The sequence below is a fragment of the Eublepharis macularius genome, chromosome 4 (genome assembly GCF_028583425.1).
Source record: "Eublepharis macularius isolate TG4126 chromosome 4, MPM_Emac_v1.0, whole genome shotgun sequence".
Classification (NCBI taxonomy): Eukaryota; Metazoa; Chordata; class Lepidosauria; order Squamata; family Eublepharidae; genus Eublepharis; species Eublepharis macularius.
The window spans coordinates 115,711,350-115,734,553 of NC_072793.1; the positions used below are offsets into that span (position 1 = coordinate 115,711,350).

Genomic DNA, 23,204 nt, shown 5'->3' on the forward strand with positions numbered 1-23,204 from the left:
CCTGTTGTGCCACTGTAATATGATAAAAAGGGTAAAAGCAGTTTGATGCAGCAAGGATACGTTCAGGCAAGTCCTGGCTTGTGTGTGTATATTTGTTTAATGGCTCACGTTGTTCTTAATTTTTCAACTATACTCATTGGGATCTTAATCAAATCTTCCTCCTCATGAAAGAGAAATTGATGTGAAACTGATTCAGATTCCCCAACAGAGGAACAGAAAAGGATTGCTGGGTTTCAGGGAGAAACTTAACAAAGAGGAATTAAGAGAATTCCAGTTAACAACCCTAGTTGAGAATTAGGGTCTCATTAGACAATGTTTTTATGTGGGTATCCACTGGCTTTAACGTGTTCCCTGCAGTCAGACCTCAGCTGGGGGAATTGCTTCCTTTAAAAAAAGAACTCAGACAAACTTAGAACAGCACCCCAAGAGGATAGAGGACTCCTGCCACCCCCCCCCCCAAACCATTTTCCTGTGTGAAAACAACACGTGGAGAGGAGTTATTTTGCTGACTTTGCTGCTCCATGTGGAGAATCTGTGCACAGATTCTCCATGTGGAATTGCAAAATCAGTGAAATAACTCTCCTCACACACATTTTTCATGTAAGAAATGGTGTTTGGAGGAGGGCAGGAGCTCATTTGAAGTCTGAGCTCATTTGAATTTTCTTTTTTTACAAAGCAGTTCCTTTCAGCTGACAACTGATGGCAGGGAGCACATAAAACCAGTGTGTGCTCATGCAGAAACATATGGTCTTGCAATACCCTTAGATATATTAGTGTGGAAGGGATCTCATTTTCCCTTTCCTTTGTCTGAAAGCCCCATGGCCTCTCCCCATTTCCTGCTTTGTTCTCTCATATCTACACAACAAACTGCCTGCCTGTATCTGCCCCCCCCTGAACTTTCCCTCCATGTCCCTTGGCAGCCTCTCCCTGAGAAAACTGTGCAGCTTTAGCTACTAAGCCTGGCTGGGCCCAGTAACAAAGTGGGGAACATGCAAGTACTTGTGGGAGGCATAACACGTTTCCTGATATCCCCCTCCCCACACGTTTCCTCTTTTTCTTCTCTTGGCAACCCCCATCCTCACCTTAATATGATTTCCTTTCTTTCCATTCACCCACCCACCATTTTATCTGCACCTCCCATCTTCAGCTATATTTATTATTTGTTTACTTTGTGTGTGTGTTATGTGCTGTCAAGTCACCTCTGTCCTATGGCGAACCTATCATTAACAGACTTCTTCAGATCCTGCAAACTGGAGGATGTGGTTTTTTTTATTGAGTCAAGCCATCTCGTTTCAGGTCTTCCTCTTCCTCTTCCTAGCATTATTAAGTTTTCCAGAGAATATTGTCTTCTCATGATGTGACCAAAGTACAATAGCCTTAGTTTTGTCATTTTAGCTTCTAAGGAGGATTCAGGTTTGATTTGATCTAGTACCCACTTATTTTTGGCTGTCCATGGTATCCGCAAAACTCTCCTCCAGCACTACATTTCAAATGAATCCATTTTCTTTCTGTCTGCTTTCTTCACTGTCCAACTTTCACTTCCATACATTGTAATGGGGAATACCATTGTTTGGATTATCTGGATCTTGGTTTCCAGAGAGACATCTTTATCTTTAAGGATCTTTCTAGCTCCCTTGCAGTTGCTTTTCCAAGTCCCCATCTTCTGATTTCTTCATAGCAGTCTGCCTGTTGGTTGATGATTGAGCCAAGGAGTAGAAAATCTTGGAACAATTTCAATTTCCTCATTGTCAACTTTAAAATTGTGTAATTCCTCAGTAGTCATTACTTTTGTCTTCTTGATATTCTGCTGTAATCCTGCTTTCTCCTTTAACCTTCATCAGTAGTCATTTCAAGTCTTCACTATTTTCTGCCAGTAACGTGGTGCCATCTCAAATTGTTAATGTTCCTCCCACCAATTTTCACCCCACCTTCTTCTAGATCTAATCCAGCTTTCCTTATGGTATACGCTGCATAGAGGTTGAACAGGTAAGGAGATAATATGCATCCTTGTCTGACACCCTTGCCAATTGGAAATCATTCTGTTTCCCAATATTCTGTTCTGACAGTAACCTCTTTACTTTAATTGAACCTGCTTTTCTCCTCAAGGGAGACCAAACACAGCTTACAGCATTCTCTTCTCCTCCATTTCTTCCTCACAACAATCCTGTAAGGTAGGTAAAGCTAAGAATGTGTAAGTAGTCACCCAGTGCCCTTCCATTGCAAATTCAAAGATGGATCTTCCAGATCCTAGTCTAAAACTCTAACCATTACTCAACACTGGCTTTCATGATATGGTTGCTTTTGAACAGTAGCAAGCAACAACAACAACATTTGATTTATATACCGCCCTTTAGGATAACTTAACACCCACTCAGAGTGGTCTACAAAGTATGTTATAATTATCCCCACAACAAACACCCTGTGAGGTGGGTGGGGCTGAGAGAGCTCCTAGAAGCTGTGACTGACCCAAGGTCACCCAACTGGCTTCAAGTGGAGGAGTGGGGAATCAAACCCAGTTCTCCAGAGTAGAGTCCCGCGCTCTTAACCACTACACCAACCAGGCTTAGGTGAGTAATGCAAATCTGGTGATATCAAGTAGCCTAGTTTTTGCTGCTGGCCCTAGCCCCGATGAATTCTCCCTCCTTTAAACATCCCTGTAAAGGACCCTGCCCCCTCTTCTTCCTTTTACTGACAGAAATCAAGGCTGGAAGGCTGCCAATACAATTGTGGTTGTCTATCAGTGACAACTGAAGGCATCCGTTACTTAAAGCTACGTGTGCTGCTTCTATTGCTTTGATTTTTTTTATCTCCCCCTCCCTTTTTTTTTTAGATATCAGATTTTTCTGCAAATTTAGGGCTTTCCTCAGGTTTTCAATTTGGAGGTTTTCACAGAGCCTATGTATGTGCAACTGTATACATATGGTACTCCCTTTATGTGATCAGAAACCCCAGGTTCAACGTAGACCATCAAATGAATGAATAAAGATTAGGGACAGCATGCACAATCCTGCTTTCCTCTCCTATGCAGTCAGTTAATGTTATTACATGTTGCAATTCTTCTCTGGATAAATATTCAACATAAATGTATGCTCATAGGCAAGGGCAAAATAATTTATACATTCAATCATCTTTGTAAAAAGTATTTGTATAGTACCTGTCTGGTTTGTAAGTCCATTATAAAATTGGTCTTGCCTTTCAATGTACCAATTTGTAAAATGCAGTCTTTTTTGCAAAGTGGGAAATAGGTCAGACAGTATTTTATCATTGTCTGTACTTTCACTGCCAAATTACAAACATATGCAATTTCCGAGTTTCATACCAGTTTTTTGGGGCCAAGAGGTTTTCATGTTTGAGAAACTCCATATTACAATTTGTCTACCTCCTAGGAATTGAATAACTATCTGGTTTAATGCAATTGCAGATTTAAAGTAACAGTATCACAATTTGCATTCTTTCTATATGGATGGATGGATGGATGGATGGATGGATGGATGGATGGATGGATGGATGGATGGATGGATGGAGTTATGGGAAGGGCAGTGGCTTATCATAGAGGGTTCTCAGAAGAAACTTCAGTGCTTAAGACTAAGGGGGAATGTACGCTCCTGGATGAAGAGGGAGAGAGGAGTATTCTATAAGAAGGGGCAGATCAGTACTGAGGATGTTAGCAAATGAAAATGATGAGTAAAAAAATGAGGAAAAGTGAGAAATAGAGTTGAAGAAAATATGAAAAAGTACTTCAGAAGCAAAGCTTCTGCTGGTGCTTGGAGGCAAAAGGAGCTGCACAACTATCAGAAATGCATTGTGCAGAAAGTGAAGTTTGGAGGACTTGGACTGGTGGAGCAGGAGCCAAGTCCAAATCACAAATAGTCCAAATCACCGCACATGGAGCGCTTCAAGTCGGGGCACTCTCGCTTGCACATGTCGTTCTCTTCCAGCTCGATGATGATAGTGTCTGTAGAGCCATGCCACTGGACCTGGCACACCAGCATTGGCAGCAGCGCTTCCCAAAGCATGCCACGCACTCCGTACCTCAAGATCCCGATGTGGTCCTCCATCCCCAGGTGCTTGCCCCATCCAGAAGCCACTGTGTACTTCCCTGCCCAGTGCACGATACTGTGACCGCATATCCAAACTGTCTTCCTTGGCTCTGGAGGAAAGTAAGGGACGAAAACCAACAAATCAGTATACCCACCTGCGCGCTGGGCAAACATAAGTCCCGAAGGCCCTAGATCTCCAACAGCCCAAGGGCTGAATGGCCTGGGCAGGCATGCCCAGATCTGCCACCACAATGGTCGCCCCAATCTAAAAGGAGTGAGTGGCGTAGTCCACAGGGGGGAGACCAGCGGCCTGCAGGTGTGCCTGCAAGAGGGCAGCAAACTGATAAAGAGTGACTGGTGACCCGTTGCTGTGGACCAGGAACAGGCCCTGATGGTGAAGGTGGATTTCCAGGTAGCTCCGCATGGCTGAGACAGGGCAAACGGACTTATCCAATGAGAAGTGCAAGCAGAGAGTGGCCCCGCACCCATGTTGGTCCATCTTGGATCAGCGTATGGTAATGGTGACTTCCCTCTGGGACAAGGCAACATCGCTAATGCCCAGGGCCTTGCCCAATGAGTCCCAACAAGAGCCTACCACAAGCTTGCTGATCTGGAAGGCCCCAAAAATGCCAGTATAAATGCTGTGCGAAAAAGCTGGACCTCAAAAAGGGACCAGCAATGCCTGCTGATGGACCGCAATACCAAGCGAAGAATGGGCAAGGGTCTGCGCAGACCAGGGGGGAGGGGCGATCCAGCCCCACCCTTCTATGGCCCTATGGGCGGGGAAGCAGGCAAAGGGATCCTGGAGGCCCTGGACCTTGCTGAAAAAAGAAATGGCAGCGAGGTCCTTCTGCATGGACCTGGATGCAAAACCCAACCTCCACAGGTGAGCCTGGTATTGCAAAACCATTGACTGTGAAGTCAGCCAAGGGGCCTCAGCCCCTGCTTCATGGGAGAAGGCCATGAAGCAAGCTGCAGCTGATGAGTAGGTGTGCATGGTTGCTGGAGCTGCCAAGCATAGCATTCCATGCATTATGGCATTCCAGCAATCCGCCACAAGTCCTCGGGGAACAGGTCAGGAGTGCAATGAGCCTCTGGTGCCAGTGTGAAGAACCTCTCCATCTGGAACTGAGACAAGGCATCTGCGATGCCGTTATCCATGCCTGCTACATGACGGGCTGAGGAAGTGATGTTAGAAGCAAGGCAAACTGACACAAAATGATGAACCAGATGCAACGAGCGAGATGACTGCTTGTTAATCACCTGACTGAGGCTAGATTGTCACACCAAAAGAGAACTCGTTTATCACAGAATTGATCTTCCCACTCTGTGATGGCCATTAGTATGGGAAATAGCTCTAAGAAGGTGAGATATTTAAGGATCCCAGTCTCAGCCCAAGAGGCAGGCCAACACTGGGCACACCATCTGCCCATGAAATACACCCCAAACCCCAGGCTGCCAGCAGCATCTGATTGGATCTATAAACCCGTTCCCAAGTCTCAGGACTCCTGCCATAAGGAGATCCCATTGTAGCTAGACAAGAACTCAAGCCAGACCCGGAGGTCCTCCGTAAGGTCCCTATTTAATCTAATGTGATGCTAGGGAGATGATGCTCTCCTGCAGGCCCGGGATAGACAAGAACAAAACGCCCGCCCCAGGAGACCACCCTGCAGGCAAACTTAAGGTGCCCAATAATCAACTGAAGTTCCTTTAAAGTACACTTTCTGCGAGTTAGGGTCAGGTTGATGAGGTCCTGCAAGCTACCCAGTTTGTCCCCAAGGAGATGAGAAAGCTCTGCCACAGAATCTAATTCAATACCCAAATATGTAAGGTGGGAGGCGGGGCCCTCTGTCTTTTCCTTTGCAAGGGGGATGCTAAGTTCCTCAGCCAAGGCCTGGAAACTGCGTAGGCAGTCCACGCAAGCAGAACTCCAGGGGGGGGGGCATTATCATAAAGTCATCTAAAGAATGATTTAGATGACCCATGCAATCCTTGGCAGCCCACTTGATGAAAGTACTGAACTTTTCGAAGGTAGCACAGGCCACCAAACAACCCACGGGCATGGCCTTGTCTACATACCAATTGTCCTGAAATTTGAAGCCCAGAAAACAATGGTCTAGGTGGGCAGGCAAAAGCCTGAAGGCGGACTGAACATCACATTTGGCCATAAGGGCCTCAGGTCTACAAGACCAAACTAGGCAAACCACATAATCAAAGGAGGCATACCTCACCAAGCATAATTCGCAGGGAATGGATTCATTGACAGATGAGTCCCAGGGATAGGATAGATGGTGAATTAGCCTGAATTCTCCTGGGATTTTCTTAGGGACCACTCCCAGAGAGGAAACCCTTAGATTGGGCAAGGGGGAGGAGGAGAATGGCTTGATGATGTGCCCAGCAGCCATCTCTTTGGCTATTTTCGCTGTCATGACCTGCCGGAGGTCATGACCACACTGGGCCCCATAAATGGAATACGACACCCTACCATGAACCCCTTCATGAAGAAGCTAGCATCCTGTTTGTTATGGTACTGTGAGAGGAGGGGCAGGAGTGCTTGGACTCTAATGGGGGTGTGGGCAAGGCCCAGAATGCCTTGATTTATGGCTACTTGCTGCCGCTGGCTCCCTGAGCAGCGGTGGCTCCAGACCTCCCATTCTTTTGGAAACCGTTGCTGGAGGGCTGGCCACCCCGAAAGGCAAGGGGGGAGAGGGAACCATGGGAGCACAACACACGGGAATGGGGGCCTGTACAATTATCACAGTAGTGCTCAAAATGGCATTTAGGCTGCTGGCACCTGTCCTGGTTAAACTACCAGCATGTTCCCTTGAGTATGTCCCGCCGAGCAAACCATCTCCCTGGACGGGGGCCTTCGGCCTTTCCTTTCATGTGAGGCCCCACCAGCCAGATCCACAATTTCTGGATGATGAGGTCCCACCTAGCCCTAGGACTATGGGAGGCCCTCTTATGGAAGGCCTCATTATATTCCATGGCTGCATTGTCCCCAACTAAAGCCCGGGCATGGAGAACATTCCCTAGATGGTTGGTGAGGTGCCAGCCCCTCTCGGGGTAGGCTGCCTGCACCACCCCCATGTAAATCGTGAAGCCCTCTAACCAGTTGCTGAAATTACTTTCACACACCTCCTTCTTCCCCTTTTTTCCTATCCTGCCTAGAGGAGGTAGCACACTTCCCATCCTCTGCCTCGGGTTTGAGGAGAAGATGTCTACATAATAGCCATCCAGAATCCTTTCTTGCACCTTGTGGGACAGGTGAATGCCGGGGGGGGGGTTTCCTCATGATCCATGAAGGCCAATGCTGGAGGGGTGTCGTTAGCCTGCTCGGACTCCCACACCTCCGGAGGGTCACCTCTCCCACTCTGACTTGCCCTGCACTGCTGGGCCCACCCTGGGAGACCAGGGACCATAGCTGCAGTGCCCCAGTAGTTCTCCCATTGGGCCCCTCATCAGAGGAAGATGACTCACTAGAGGATCCCCCGCTGTTTGAGTCCTCATGCCATCTGTGCCGATGGGTCCTCTACTGAGGGATCTTCCTCCTCTTTGAAGCATGCCTGTGTTCCTGGCTGCCAGAACTCTCAGAGGAAGAACTGGGCGACCCTCCCATCAGTCACCCGTTAGTTGGCCTGCCCTTCTTTGCTGCCTTTTGTTGAGGGACCTCAACAGGCTCGAGGGAAGGTGAAGCTATCCTGAGGCCAGAGTTCCCCATGCGCTTGACTCGTGCCATAAGAAGTTCCAAAGCCCGGCTAATGTCCTGCAGGGAACTGGACGAAGAGTCAGAGTTAGTAGGTGCCGCTTTCTTTTTGTGTGTCCTGTCCTGTGCCGGGGGCTTGTGCTTGACCTGCTTGTCCCCTTTCCCTTTGGAGGAAACAGGAGAGGAGGGGAGCCCAGTAGGCCTTGTTAAGGGGTGCTGGTGCCTCCCCCTCCCCTTGGCCCCCGTGGCCTTGCTCAGCCCACTGCTGGTTCTCCTTTGTGTGGTGGAGTCCACTGTAGGAGGGCCACTGGGACTGGCCTGTGCAGGCCGAGTTGGCTTCCTGTCCCTGGACCCCCCTTCTGGAGCAGCTGTGGAGTGGGCCTGCCCAATACCAAGGGGCTGCCCAGCCGCTTTCCACTCCCCGGGTGCCCTTCCTGGCCACCAGCATCGAATGCCTTGCAGTGGCCATGCTGCTACTATCCCTGCCTCCCAGAAGAACCTCCCCAACAACTTTATAGTGTCCTCTAGGCAGCCTCCAAATGTCCAGGCTCCTTGACTGCGCCGCCACAGTGTCTCACTGATAAGGGGTGAGGGGCTCAGCTACACCCCACTGCCCGAATCTAGTGGCTCCCTCGCCGGCGAACTTCCACGGCATGGCCAGGCAGTTAGGCTGGGGTAAGGCTCAGCTCCAACCTTCCCCTTCGCTGTGATCTGCTGTTGCCACTCTTCCACCATTTCTTCGGCCCCTTCTTTGGCTGTGGCATGGCAAAGCAGCCTAGTTGAGTTGGGTTGAGGCTCAGCTCTAACTTCTCCCTTTCAGCCTCGGGCTGCTTCGTTGCTGCTTCTTCGCTGCTCTTTGGCTGCTTCCCAGGCCCATGCTGCTTCTTCAGCTCCTGCTCTGCTCTCTTTGCCAACCAAGAGCAGAATGCGAGGGAACAGGGCGGCAGCTAAATTTATACCCAGCTGCCGGACCGGAGGGAAAACTGAGTCCCTGAGGCCTGGCAGCAAGTCCTGCCCCCATAGCAACACATCCCCAGCTGCGGCTGATTGGCTGGCCGGGGATTTGAGCTGATTGGTCACCACCAGCTCGCCCAAGGAATGCTGGGTGAGTCATAGTAATGGCAGCCGCCATGCCTCGGCTCTCGGCCCCGCCTGGTGGCCGTCGCTTCTTTTCATTACGGTTATTCAATATAAAGGGACATGGAAAGCATCTTATACCTGCTTTATTTCAGATAATTGGTAACAATGTCTTCTCTAAAAGAAATTTCTAGTCGTTGGCATAAGATCAAATAAAATTTTAAAATGTCCTCACATTCATTTCATTCAATGGCCTTAAGAAATCCTGACAGATAGAAAAGACAGTTATTCTGGTAATGAACTTATATCTGAAATCACCTGATTTACTACATGTTAAGAGACTAGTCTTTAGAGGACAGTGTCCTCCTAACTCATATTATAATTAATATGACTTTTAAAATGTGGAATGCTGTAGAGCAAGTGAAACAATAACTTTAATGAGATCAACCCGTTTGAGTATTCTTTGTAACCATTCTGATTATTTTTATACTATATCTAAAAGTCAAAGGATGTCAAAGACTAGAACACACTGTAGAGGACATGACATTTCCTTTAACTGGACTATTCGGCTTTGTTTCTCTTTAATTTCTGGCTGAGTGGTAGCTACTTTTTCAAAAAGAAATTGCATCCTGTATTGTCAAAGGAGAAAAAAAGAAAAAAAATGTCCCCCTGCTTATAGCATGTCAGAATGTGAAAACTACTATTATTTGATCGTAGTATCTCCGAACAGTATTTCATACTTTTGTGGTTTTCTCATCCAACAGTACATTAGGGTTAGTGAGTGGTTAATGGGTGAAAATAAAACTCCTTTTCCAAAGTGTTCAATAATTGATATAAAGATTTTCAAATTAGCTGAGTCAGTGGAAGGCCAAACATTTTCAACATGGAACAATCGGATGTTACCTTTCCTGTATTATATCCATCATTACAGCCATCTGTACCGCAGTGCTGATTAAAGCATTTTCTATTAATGAGAAAAATGTTCAGAATATGCTGCTAGCTGAAATGAAAATATTTCAGTTGCTTATATAATATCAGACAAAGATGTTTAGCTTCCTATTCTTTCAGGTTGATGGGAGGGGGGCATTTCTGTGAAACTTGAAAATTTGTTAACTCATAGAATAAATTGGTCCCAAAGAAAACTGTTTCTGGAACAATCTGAATCACTCTAGTCTAAAATAGACTAGAATCACTCTAAAATGGGGTTACCAGGTCCCCCAGTGGCTAAACCGGGGCAGAGCAGCAGGAACTTATCTCCTGTGTTCATCTATTACACCAGAAAATAACATCCAGCTGGCTCGGATGCCCCTGTAGCTGTGGGATCTTGGAAGACGGAGGCATACATGGCAATCCACCTACAGAAGCTACAGGTTGTACCAGGAGTGACTCATTAAAAATGGCCACCAAACTTAGTGACAGCCTTAGTCTAAAATGATTCCTTTTCTTGTTTTGTGTTTTTTAATACGCTGGGCTAAATTATTAATTGCTGCCAGTACATTCCTATTATGAACCTGCCATTTTTCTAATTAGACATCAGGATATAATTGCCTTAATTTTCTTTAATATGTATAATATTACTATTATGTTATATGTACAAAAGTTATTTGCATATCCAGAAAAGTATTACAGATAATGCTGTTACGATTGCAAGTGAAAACCAAGCATAGTATTGTCAGGCCTTTCTAGGGGATTCTCTCAGACCCTCCTCTTCATCAAACACAGTTGTATTAGTTAAAGGTCTTTATTAAATATTGCTCCCTAGAAGTGCACTTGTATATAGTAATTGCCTGGAATGCCAAAGCAAAGTCTTCCCCAAGAGGTTATACCTCCAGTCCCCTTCCCCCAGTTCAAACAAGAGTCAGTTGAAGTCAGCGAAAGTCCTGAAAGAGGTGCAGAGCTGAGTTGCCCAAGGTCGGTTCCCAGATGTTCAGTTCCAGCTGCACTACTGATAACACCACTCGACCCAAGCAAAGCGTAGCCAAGGTACAGTGAAGGAAGAAAGCTACACTACTACCCATTCCCCCCAATAGATATACATTCACATGTATGGCAGGCAGACTGGCTGCCTGTCTGACAAGTATGGCACGTCAAAATTAGGACACAGAATTGCATATAAGATAATTTAGAAAGTTGTGAATTCTTATTTTAATTACATTTCATGGAATATTCCATTGATCAAGTATGCCTTTTGTTGCTTCATTGATTTTTTAAAAAACCTTTCATAATTTTATGTATTACTACAGTTTTAACATTGCCACCAACTTTCTCTGGTTGGTTTCCTTTAAGGTTCTAGCAAATTTAGCTTTTGTGCTCCAGCAAGTAGCTCTAGTGTCTGCGTATGTGTGTGTGGAAAATCCCAAACCATAAAAATCAAGAAAAAAACTGTTTTTGAGTTTTACTTCCATCTATCCAGAATGGAGACAGTGGACTGGGCTACTTGGTGCCACTAGGGTGTGCAATTTGGTATACCAAATATATACAGAATAATTGCCAATTCAGTATTATCTGGGTAGACAAAATCAAAGAACTCCAACTAAAATTGGGATACTAATTAAATCAATGCCAGATAAACTCAAATTTATTCAGATTTATCTGGCAAATGCAGCTACAACCTTTTTAAAGTTGGCTGGCTGCTCTTGCATGCTCTTCCCCTCCAACTTTCCAAGTCTTACCAGGGCCTTTTTCCTCCCAGGGGAGAGGGGAGTTAGGCAACAGGGAGGGGGGGAATGAGTGAATGAGTAAGGTTCCTCCCTTTAAAGGCTTCCAAGACTTGTCTGATAATTGTTTAATGTTGATTGTTGGGCTTATCTTTCTTGCTTCAGTTTGGTTCTCTTGAAATTCCCTTGGTTGGCATTGGTTCTGCTAGGATTCTCTATTTTGACATTGGTTCTGGTGGAATTCTCTGGTGTAATGTTGGCTCCCCTTGCTTTGTTTCTGGTGGGATTACTGGTTTCACATTGTTTTTGGTGGGGTTCTCTGGTGTGATGTTGGTTCCCTTGCTTCAGTTTAGTTCTGGTGGGATTCCCTTGCTTCAATTTGATTATCTTTGGGGGTTTTTTAGTTCAGCTTGCATTGGGACTTGCTTTGGAAAGTGGCTTAAGGCTTAAGGCTTAAGGCTTAAGGCTTAAGGCTTATTTATCTGGAAAGCCTTGGAAATGTTTCCCCCATAGGAAACAATGGAGTGTGACTGGGACTTGTTCCGATGCCTACAGAATTGGACCCCTAGGTCCAATCTTCCTGATTTGGGGGGGGGGGGAGGGGGGATATTTAGTGGACAGGCAGGACTAGTTTCCCTGTAAATTTACTGAGGTTTGTTTGAAAAATGCCACCCCCCCAGGTCCCAGGATAGTTTCTCCTATGGGGAATAAAGGCCAAATATATTTGAGACTGCCGCTTAAAACCAAACCCAAATCGAGACTCTGATCTGGATACCAGGAATACTGAATATTTATGCTATTCCCAAATACTGGATCCAAATTAAGCCTAATTGTTTTTGGTATACACCCCTACAGGCCACATTTTTCAAGTGTGTAGGAAGAACTGTCTTGTCCATTCATGGCTCCAATCTCTAGATTTATATATCCAACTCATGCTGGATTGGCATAAATCCAGCTTTTTTGCCAGTTCCCAGACCCAGATTGCACACTTCTAGTTGGATACATGGAGAAATCTTCACCACCATTGGTTTACCTTATCTTATGTGTGCAGGGTAAAAGGTGATAGGAAAATTGGGTTGGTCCCAGGCTCACCACATTTGTGGTGACAATTAGTGGGACTTGATGAGAACTTGATCTCTGAACTGGCCCAGTCTTTGAGTTAGTTAAAGCATACCAGACCAAATCAAAATTATTTTTTTCTACACACACTCATTTCATATGGAGCCTGAGGAATCTCTTCAATCACTATTCCAATATATCATTTTTTTACTATTTTGAATGCTTTAGGGAAATGAGATTGGGGGCAGGGGTTTAAATTATGGTGCTTTATCAGTTTACATATTCATCAGACATGAAAGTGCAAATATTTTCTAGGATAGTGACTTCAGTTTGAAAGAGTCTGTTGGTCTGCTCTTATTTTTCTTCAATGTTCTCACAGCAAAATTTCTTAACAAGTTGGGGCATGAATTGTCACCACCTGTATTGTTTTTTTCCTTTGATCATACCTTGTTTCAAATTTCGAATCAAAAGTTTTAATCATGTTTCCCCCCTAAAATTCATTAACTGTTGCATATATCACTAGTTAGTTACGTTTGTGTTTTTTCCAGGATGGGAAACAGTATTTATTAGAACTTTTAGAATTAAAATGTCAAACTTCATGAAATTTGGCACAAAATATTGTTTTGAAACTTATCTTTTGCATTAGATTGAGACTTTATAACAGTGAAGGAAGTATATTCTTGTTAAAAATGTTTTCCCACCCACTTTCAGACTAATGCTTTAAAAAAAATCTCAAAACAAATACGTTCTGTGGGTGTGTTTTGATGCAGTCTAATTAACAGTTTAAACTTCAAGAGTGTGGGGGTAAAAGTGGGTTACAGTTAGACAGTTCCTATTTTAATTAGAGAAGTTTATTTCCTTATTAGAAGTATTTCAACGGGTGATGGTTCCTTCTTTACTTTTTAATTTCTGCAGTGTTATATTATATTCCTATCCTCTATATGTAAGTGGTCGGGTTCAATATCACTACAATTAGAAATTGCAGAATATATTATAGACAATAACACAAATCATAAAACTCAGCTGTGTTCCCATAATATGAATATTGAATTGCATATTGGGGGGGAGGGGCTGTTTCTCTCCTTTCCTTCTCTCATTGGAATAGTGGACCAGCCCTTGCATGGGCTGATGGAGACACTGTGATGTCCATCTCAGGTGCTGTGCTTTAGTGCCCGTGTTAGCACTCCTTTGTCGGTCCTTTGAGCTCTTTTCTCAGCACAGAGACTGGGTTTGCCATGAGTAGGACAGAGAATGGGAATTCTCGGCAGCCGGAAGTAGATTCAAGAAGGGTCAGCAATCCCAGTGTGGTGAGGGAAGTTCCTAGGTCAGCCCATTGTATATGCACCAGCACCAGCAGTAACTCTTAAGAAACTTTTCTGTAAACATGGAGATCTCTCTTTCCTTCTCATAAAGTTTGAATTCTTGTAATGCTTTCCTAACCCCAAAGAGAAAATGTCATTAAAATTCAGAATAAAATTACGGGAACATAAATATTTTCCAGTGCTAGTTTAAATTTTAAACACATTCACATTCCTTGTGAAACACATTCCATATCTAAGCTACAGAATTCATTATTCCTTATTTAGATCAACAAAACTATGCCATAAGGTGTTTAAAATACTGAGCTGCATAAACCATACTTACTGGGTCACCATGAACATTAAGTTATGCTAATTACTTTGGAAAACCAGCTTAGTTTGGCAGAAGCAAGAAATAGCCTAAAGCTGGGATTTAGTTTTTTTTCTTTTTACTTGTGAAATTAAGGAGCAAGGGAAATACTTCCTAAAGAAAATTTAGGTGAATAACTTGTTCAATGCACGATTGTGTATAATTTTCTTGTATGCCAATTTAGTTCATGGCCCTGTATTTAACAGTGTGTCAGTCTTTTCGTTACAAACTCTAAAGACCACATTTTCTAATAATATTTTTTCTTCAAAAATTTCCTCTGAAGTTTTTTTTTAAAATGGACAGTTGCATACTTGGCAATTTTCAGTTTTTAAAAATAGCTGTGGTGGGCAAAATTAGTATGAGACCAATGTAATCTTGCAACAACGTTGGGCTTTTCTGTATGCTTGAATTACTCTTGATTTTTGTGGCAGTTGATCCACAGATTAGAATCAGTTTGGGTACTGTTCTGTCACATGTATGCTCTCCCCTTTGAATTTTTACAGTTGTGGAGTTGGTTTACTTTGTCTTCATGCACCTCAAATGCCCAGGCTTTTAAAACCGGCACTATTACTTGTAAGCAGAACAATTAAGTATTTTAGCCATGCAGCCCAATCATGTTTAGTCTGAAGCAAGTCCCACTGTGCTTTTAGAATATTATCCTGCACAGGTAATGTACTTTATATAATGCCACTGTCTCAACAACTCAAACCAGATGTGTACCATGATATAACAGAGAGGATACAATAAAAGTCCACAAAAGTAATTAACATTGGCACATAATGGGCAGAAATAAAAAGACTGGGAATTATAAAAACAAAGAGAAGAAACCCAAGGTGTGTGTGGAATAAAACACACACATTTACATAAAACAGAAGATGAACTGGGGGGGGGGGGAGAAGGGAGATTTTTAAAAGAGAGGGGAAGCCCAAGGAGAGGATCATACACACAAAACCCAAGTGCAGGGGACAGGAAGGGGGATTTTTAAAAAAATACACAAGGAAAAGTAAGAGAAAAAAAGCAACACAAGGAAAAGTAAGAGAATAAAAGCAACACAACATGGAGGGGATCACACACAAAGAGGAAACCAAAGTGCAGGGAACAGAATGATGAATTTTTAAAAATATGTAACGAAAGCAGAGAGGAAAGAAAAGCAACACAATGTGGGATCACACACTTACAGAGAAGAAATCCAAGTGCAGAGGACTAGGGTGAATTTTTAAAAACACACAAGGAAAGGAGGGTGTGAGAAAATAAGAGCAGCAGGATACAGAGAGGTGTGAAAGAGAAGAGTATTCCAGATAAGAGAAGAAAAGTGCAAAGTCAGGTTTCTTTTGGATGGTTCAGTCCGAGGAAGTACTGCACCCTGCCCACTTCGCCATCTCCTCTCCTTGTCTTCTCTTCCCATTCCATGACCATTTGGGCTGGCCAGCGGGGTCCTGGGCTGCAGCAGCAGTGCTGGGGACAAGAGGAAGGCAGCAAACTTGACTGGAAAGGGAGAGGAAGGGCGTTTCCTTCCCCACGCGTATACAAGCTACAGCAGGAACCCTTGAAATGTGAGGGAAACAACAGGCTTTATTTTCTATGCTTGTAGCCAGCTTGCTCCTGTCCTGGGCTACAGCAGCAATGGCTGGGAAGCCTGGAGGTCTGGGTGAGAAAAGAAGGGCCTTTCATCCCATGCATGAGCCAGCTGGCTTGTTCTTTTCCCAGGCTGCATTGGTGGAACTAGGGTTGCCAGATCCCTTTACCCTGTCAGTGGGGTGGGAGGGGGACTGACACTTACCTTGCTGCTCTCCTCCCATGCATACTTTGTGTGCATGCTCCTGGCAGGCATGATGATGTCATTTCTGAATGTGACATGATCATGCCCAGCAGTGAGCATACTATGAAATACGGGAGTATGCCTGATGCCGGGTGAAATGACATCACTTCCAGAAGTGATATCATTGCACCTACCAGGAGCATCCCTGCTGCATGCAAGCCAGGAGGTTTTTTTTTACCTCCTGAGCCCATCCTCAGGGCTTCCCCTCCCCACTGGCCAGGTGAGTGGCAGCAGGGGGCAGAGGCTGGGAGTGGGGGATCCCCCACCTCCACTGGAGGACTTGCAGCTCTCGGTGGATTGCAGGAGGCAAGGAAGCTGGCAGGAAAGAAAGTGTTTCTCTCCACCATTCCTCTGAATGGGTTGTAAAGGGGGTAATGGCCAAGGCTGGCAGCAACTAACTTTGTTATGCAGGAGCAATCCTTCTAGCAACAGCCAATCAGAAGCCCTGCTGGGGAAAAGTCCTCCTGGCCTTTCCTACTTTGTAAAACCACTTACCAGGTGCCAGGAAAGTTGTCCATAGGCACCGTTTCACCTATGAGTACCATGTTAGGGATCTCTTGTATAAACTTTTGAGAACTTGATTCTTACTATTTTACACAAGTTCCCAGAGAACAGGGCTTGGAAGGAAGATATGAACTGGTGGACTGGACAGAATGGGAAGAGGTGATCATTCAAGTACTCCTTTAGGACTTAAGTAAGAACCAATACACTGAACTGTGCCCAGAAACAAATGGGCAGATCCTTCAGCATGAGAGTGCTATGATCCCTGTATCTTTCTCATCTGCCCTCAATCACTAAGGATGGTGTCCTGGAATTCCTCTTGCCAAAGGAAGTCTTCCTTACGCAAATCAGACCACTTCTACCTGATGGAAAATTCTAAGCTGATCTAGTATGGCCAGTGTGTGTCCTGACAATGTGACTTATTGCACCAATTTAGGAAGAGAACATATAGAAGGCAGCCAGACATTTTGAGAATGCTAATGTGGGAAATACGTTCTTCGGCCTTTTTTCCCTCTGCCTTTACTTTAAGGTAACTTCTGTATTTTGGCAGAGTGCAAATTAGAATACCTCTCCCACAGGTGTAAATTTTACACAGTGCCTCACCAAGATGACTGAGGAAGAATGAGATTCAGGGGTTACAGAGGAGATGAACTCCCTGTTATGGATTATTGGGAGGGACTGAAAATAAAACTGCCAGTATCTTCAGCTAACACATAATTAACATAGAATTATCATTGTATTTTATTGTCTGATATTTTACTGATTGAGAATAATTTTTCCTCCAGTTAACCTATTCTGCTTTCATTTGATGCTTTTTGTATTTGATGATTATGAATATTTTGGATTCTTAGTCAAACTATATTAGATGCTTTTTCTGTTCTTGGTTTATTGTTCTGTATTCTTCTGTGGTTCCTTTACTATGTAAATGGGAGACAATATTTTTTTATCAAAAACGGTTACAAACACATTGGTTGGATCCAGCACAAGGATCACGTAATGACTGTGGATCTTTCCTCTGACAGTCCTTTCTGATTTGGACTTCAGAAAAATTGGCAGAGACTGAGCATTCTGTCCAGATCTCTGGCCTCATTTGGAATACTGTGTACAATTCTGGTCACCACACCTCAAAAAAGATATTATAGCACTGGAAAAAGTGCAGAAAAGGGCAACTAGAATGATTAAAGGGATGGAACACTTCCCCTATGAAGAAAGGTTAAAATGCTTGGGGCTCTTTAGCTTGGAGAAACTACGACTGAGGGGTGACATGATAGAGGTTTACAAGATTATGCATGGGATAGAGAAGGTAGAAAAAGAAGTATTTTTCTCCCTTTCTCACAATACAAGAACTCGTGGGCGCTCAATGAAATTGCTGAGCAGTCGGGTTAGAACGGATAAAAGGAAGTACTTCTTCACCCAAAGGGTGATTAACACATGGAATTCACTTCCTCAGGAGGTGGTGGCAGCTTCAAGCATAGACAGCTTCAAGAGGGGATTGGATAAACATATGGAGCAGAGGTCCATCAGTGGCTATTAGCCGCAAGTTATAGATGGAACTCTCTATCTAGGGCAGTGATGCTCTGTATTCTTGGTGTTTGAGGGTGCAATCAGTGGGAGGGATTCTAGTGTTCCTTCCCCACTGGAAAACCTCCTGAGGACACCTGGTTTTTGGCCACTGTGTGACAGAGTGTTGGACTGGATGGGCCATTGGCCTGATCCAACATGGCTTCTCTTATGTTCTTATGTTCTTACGAAATTCCATTTCCCCCCTCTAGCACTTCAGGGAACACCTTGACAAACTTTTTGCAAAAGGAATTGGAATGCTGGATATAGCTTTAATTGAAGCTTTCAACATGCTCAGTGATGTAAGTTAATGCTTTTTGTTTGATACGTTTTTTTGTATTTTGCCTCAATTTGTAGCATGCTGCAGAAAACTCTGATAAATAATATGTTGGATCCTGTTAACTGTAAATGGATGGTTCTCTCTCATTTTCCTCTGTAGCCCTCTTTGGCCTTTTTCATCAAAAAGGTGCTCCTGTACATTGAGGGACCCTTTAGAAGAAAGTGGGATGGGGGTGGGGAAATTTCCCCCTCCTGTTGTTGTACAAGCTGCTGCACATTTGTGAAAGAGGCTGCACAAGAGGTCTGGTATGGTTCTTTCTAGTTGCTCTTCAGACTCTATTCTACACAACATTCTGTTTTCTTCCCAAGGCCAGCTTTTCAGGGGGCACAGGAATCTGCAGTGGAAGTGGAGAAGAATGAGAGGACCGTACTGTGAACTGGTCCAGTGTTCAGAAGATCCATTGCATTGATTTAAAATTTTTCACAGTCACAGATTAGTTCTGTGGTGGATTATGCATTTTTTTTAACAAGGATGATTTAACTACTTTTCACTTTAGTATGTGGCAAATAGATTTTAGACATCTTTTACTGAGAATTACAGGGTAGTACAGTCTCTTTCCTACATTAGTATGCTATTTTAATGTTAATAGTCTGCCGAGTATCACTTTCATAGGTTAAAGTAATTAGAGTAATGAATTGTCTTGTACAATTACCCGTATTTCAGTTTTCCTCTTTGCTTAGCTTGTTCAAAAGCTAGCAGTTGTTGGTGCTCATGATTTTGAAAGATACACTTAAAGCTGTGTCCAAATTTTCCCCAGCCTTTGATTTATGCAATTGCTGTAAGAATTCAGAAGTACTTGGTTCAGCAGTCAGTGTCTGCTCTATCATGTGACAACTGCAATTATCTCTTTGGGTGATAAATGTGATCTTTTCTGTGATTATCTTTTTAAAAAGTCTTAACCAATTAAATAAAATTCTGTGACATTTCAACGACTGTTAATCACAGCCAAGTGCTTCAAATGTCAGGATGCATGGAAATGTTCACTGTTAACTGATGAATCACTGAGTTAATTGTAGTTCATCATAAGGCCTTTGTCATTGTTATTATTATGGGAAAGACCTTCATTACTCCTGCTATTTAATAAAAATTAAAAATTATTCTACACACATATGAGAAGATATTATTCATCAAACCATTCATATTTAATCACCTACTCAAAAAAGGAATGTAGTGGATTATCCTGCAGAATATGATAGATTCAGACAGCATAAAGTAATGTTTCAAAATAAATAGAAGACAGCCCGTCTCCATCATTCCTTCCTTCCTTCCTTCCTTCCTTCCTTTCTTTTCCATGGTTTAATTTTTAAAAAGAACAATAATCGCCCCCAAGTGAGGAATCCTCCATTTGCAAAGAGATATTCTGTACATTTATTAGTGATGTAGACTGACTTCATCTAAGCAAAATCCCAGTGGATTTCCTAATTTGTCTATTTCCTGATGTTGACCAATTATAATTCAGAGATTGTCAATTTCCCTGTTTTCATTGTTTTAAATTACAGTATATGAAAACGGGTGAGAGAAAAATATCAGAATAAAAACTTAATAATTCTAATGAAATCTCTGTGATTATGCCAATATTCAATGAACTTTTCTTCTAATTTAACTAGGGAATGAAAATCTTTACTGAAATGTAAGTTTGTCCATTCATGATGAACTGAAGACTTCATTTATTCATTGTTGGGATTTGTAGCTTGCTTCCAGTGTCCAATTCAAACTATTATTGTGGTAGTGAAAAGGTTCGATATTAGTAGTCTAGTAGAAGTTTGATCATTGCCTTTGACAAAGTTCAATAAAATAAACAAAGGGTTCAAATCTACTATTATATTGCAAATAGTAGAGGTGAGAGAGATAACTTGAAGGCAGTATTGTTGGGCAGATGAGCAACTTTATAAATGATAAACATCAGCACAACATTCAACATTCAACATTTCAACATTTAAATCAGTGAGTATTAAACATTCTGTTAAATCACAGAGGTTTTAAATATGATAGATAAAAATTTGGGCTTCTCTAACAGAATAAGAGAACTCTGATAGTACTATAAATCTCAGACCAAATTGTTCAAAAATGACGTATCTCGAGTCTTAAATATGACACAAAGTTTGAAGCATCATAAAGTTATGTATTAAATTTCTTTAGGAGAAATTTAGAACAATGGAGGTAGTGGTGATAAGGTAGTGGTAATAATATAGGAGGCATTACCCTTCTCAAACATCTGTTGTAGTGGTGTTAAAAACTACCATCATTATTATGTAATGATAAAGTAGAGTCTTAAGTAAATTTGTGATCAAATAATACCACATCTCTATATTAAAAACATTGAAAGACTTAATGGCGTAAATATGGTATATCATCTTTTATTATTATTTCTCCATGCTAGGGGTGTCGGAGTCTGAGGGGGTGTGCTCTCCAGGCTGGCCCACACGTCAGGATAGGCTCGAGGTGGGCCTCAGAATTGGAGGGAGGAGAGGGGTTTACAAAACTCTGGCACCGTTTCTCCCTCCACTGTGCTGGCTTTCTGTGCAATTAGCCATGCCACATCTCCCCTGTCTCTTATTGTTGCTCACTTGGTCTCTCGCTCTCTCTTCTCCCATCTCCTCCTTCCCAATCTTCCCCATCACCAAACCTTTTATAGGGCTTCCTTGGAGGAACTCCCGCCACCTCGCCAAGGCTTCACCCTGTCAATGGGTGTGCCTTCCTCTCCCAGGCTGACTGATGGCTGCGCTGGTCCACTTGGCTCTCTTGGCTGCTGCTCCTAGCCCCACCTTGGCCTCTAAAGCCTTTATGAAGGGTGGGGCTGGCTGGTCCCAAACAGTCCATTCTGCCTAGATGGTGCCTGGTCATTTCCCTTGGCTCCCATGCTGTGGCGACATTTGGGGCAGAAGCAGGGTGCGTCACCTCCCCTTGCTCTGGCTGGAGTCTGTCTTGCGTGAGAGGGGTGGTCATGGCCCTGCCATTGGCCACAGGACTCTCCTTCTCCCCCACCCCTGTTCAGCCTGGCTCCTGAAGTGGGGGAGGCCCAGTGCAGCTCCTCCAGCCTGGCGTGCTTCAGCCATCAGCCTGGAGTCAGCCCACAGATGTGCAGCCTTGTTTTCTCCTGCTGCCACTCCTGAAATAGCCTGTGGTCTGGTTGCCTCCTCCAAGGCTGTTTGCGCTGTCACGGTGGCTTCCTCTGGCCTCCAGCTGGTCCCTGCAGTCATCCCGGTGGCAGCTCCGGTGTCTCCAGCATCTTCAGGGGCCCCTGTGGGTCCAGGCTGCTCCCCAGCATGTTGCCCTAGTAAGTTCAGGGGAGCTGGGCTGCCGGCCTTGGCCATTGTGTATGTATGGCCTCCGGGCACCATATGAGCCCCGGAGGACTCTCCGCTCTGGCGGAAAACATCTTTTAAGTGTCCCTGGCCCTAGGGAGGCCCGCCTGGCGTCGACCAGGGCCAGGGCCTTTTCAGTCCTGGCCCCGACCTGGTGGAATGCTCTGTCTTGCGAGACAAGGGCCCGGCAGGATTTGCTTGCATTTCGCCGGGCCTGTAAGACAGAGCTATTCCGCCAGGCATATGGCTAACGCCGGGCAGTGCCCGCCCCCCCCCATGAAGGGGGGGGTTAAACCATCACCCCTATGCAAACACAGAGGCATGTATGAACCACTATGCAGCATGAATTGTTATATTTAATGTTTGTAAATGTTTTTAAATGTATTATTTAATGTTTGTAAATGTTTTTAAACATGTTTGTATTTGTTATCCGCCCTGAGCCTGCGAAAGCGGGGAGGGCGGAATATAAATATAATAATAAAAATAAATAAAATAATAAATATGGCTGTATGCCAATCACAAGAAACAATAGTAGTTTTATACTGTGGATATTGGAACGTATTTTCTAATACCTCCTAATTTAGAAACGCACTTATTTTTCACCCTGTAATAATGCCAGGCTATAAGTAGTTTTCATTGGCTGCTCAAGTTTTTGTGGCAATGGTTAAAAAAGTAATACTTAGAGCACGATGTGCTTTCCAGTTGAACCTGGAATGACTTTGATTAAAGTACTTGAAGTACACCATACCTGATACAAGATTAAAAAATGATTCTCAAAAGAACTTTTTCCTAGATCAGTGTGCTCAGTAGAGATTTTTATAGGTATATCAAAACTCAAGTAACTTTTCTCCATTTTCCAGTTCAATCACACAGGACAAGGGAGTATTTGCAGCCAAGCAATAATGCTGATTACTGATGGTGCTGTGGACACTTATGATGCAATATTTGCCAAGTATAACTGGCCAGATAGGAAGGTAAGTAAATAAATCAATAATAAAATATACCTTTAAAAAGTATTTCAATTGATATTTCTGTCTGACAGAGATATACTCTAAGACAAAGCTTGATTATGATCTTGAATTGGTTAGAAAAATCTTTCTTGGACAGTTTAGAACTTTGTTTTTAGAACCTTATTTTATCATGTCAGATGGTTCTCCTCTTGCTTCAGGAAGTATTTTGGGGCAAAAGGCTGCACAATTGTACTGAATAGGAGAAAAAGAAGTGACACCTTGCTAAATTATGAGATCATCAAGTTCATATAGCAGTTTGTCAAATGAAAAACTGAACAAACAATACAAGAAGTATGGGTGTAGAATGCCTCACCCCCTCCATATTATGGACTTTTAAAAACAAAAGTAACTGAAGTGAAACATCTTACTTTCTTTTTCATAAATTATAATCTATCTTTGAAAGTTACCATTTTTCTTCTTCTAAGAAGGACATTGTATGTTTATGCTTTCTATTGTGTTCAG

The 23,204-nt window shown here is 43.5% G+C and overlaps 1 protein-coding gene across 1 annotated transcript in view; it reads left to right on the forward strand.

Annotated features, from left to right (window-relative positions):
* The window catches only part of CACNA2D3 (calcium voltage-gated channel auxiliary subunit alpha2delta 3), a 1,057,886-nt gene that overhangs the window by 534,595 nt on the left and 500,087 nt on the right, over nucleotides 1-23,204 (forward strand). The window contains exons 10-11 of the mRNA XM_054976383.1: nucleotides 18,300-18,389; nucleotides 22,593-22,706. Of these exons, the coding sequence (XP_054832358.1) occupies nucleotides 18,300-18,389; nucleotides 22,593-22,706 (204 nt within the window). The remainder of the gene's footprint in view (nucleotides 1-18,299; nucleotides 18,390-22,592; nucleotides 22,707-23,204) is intronic.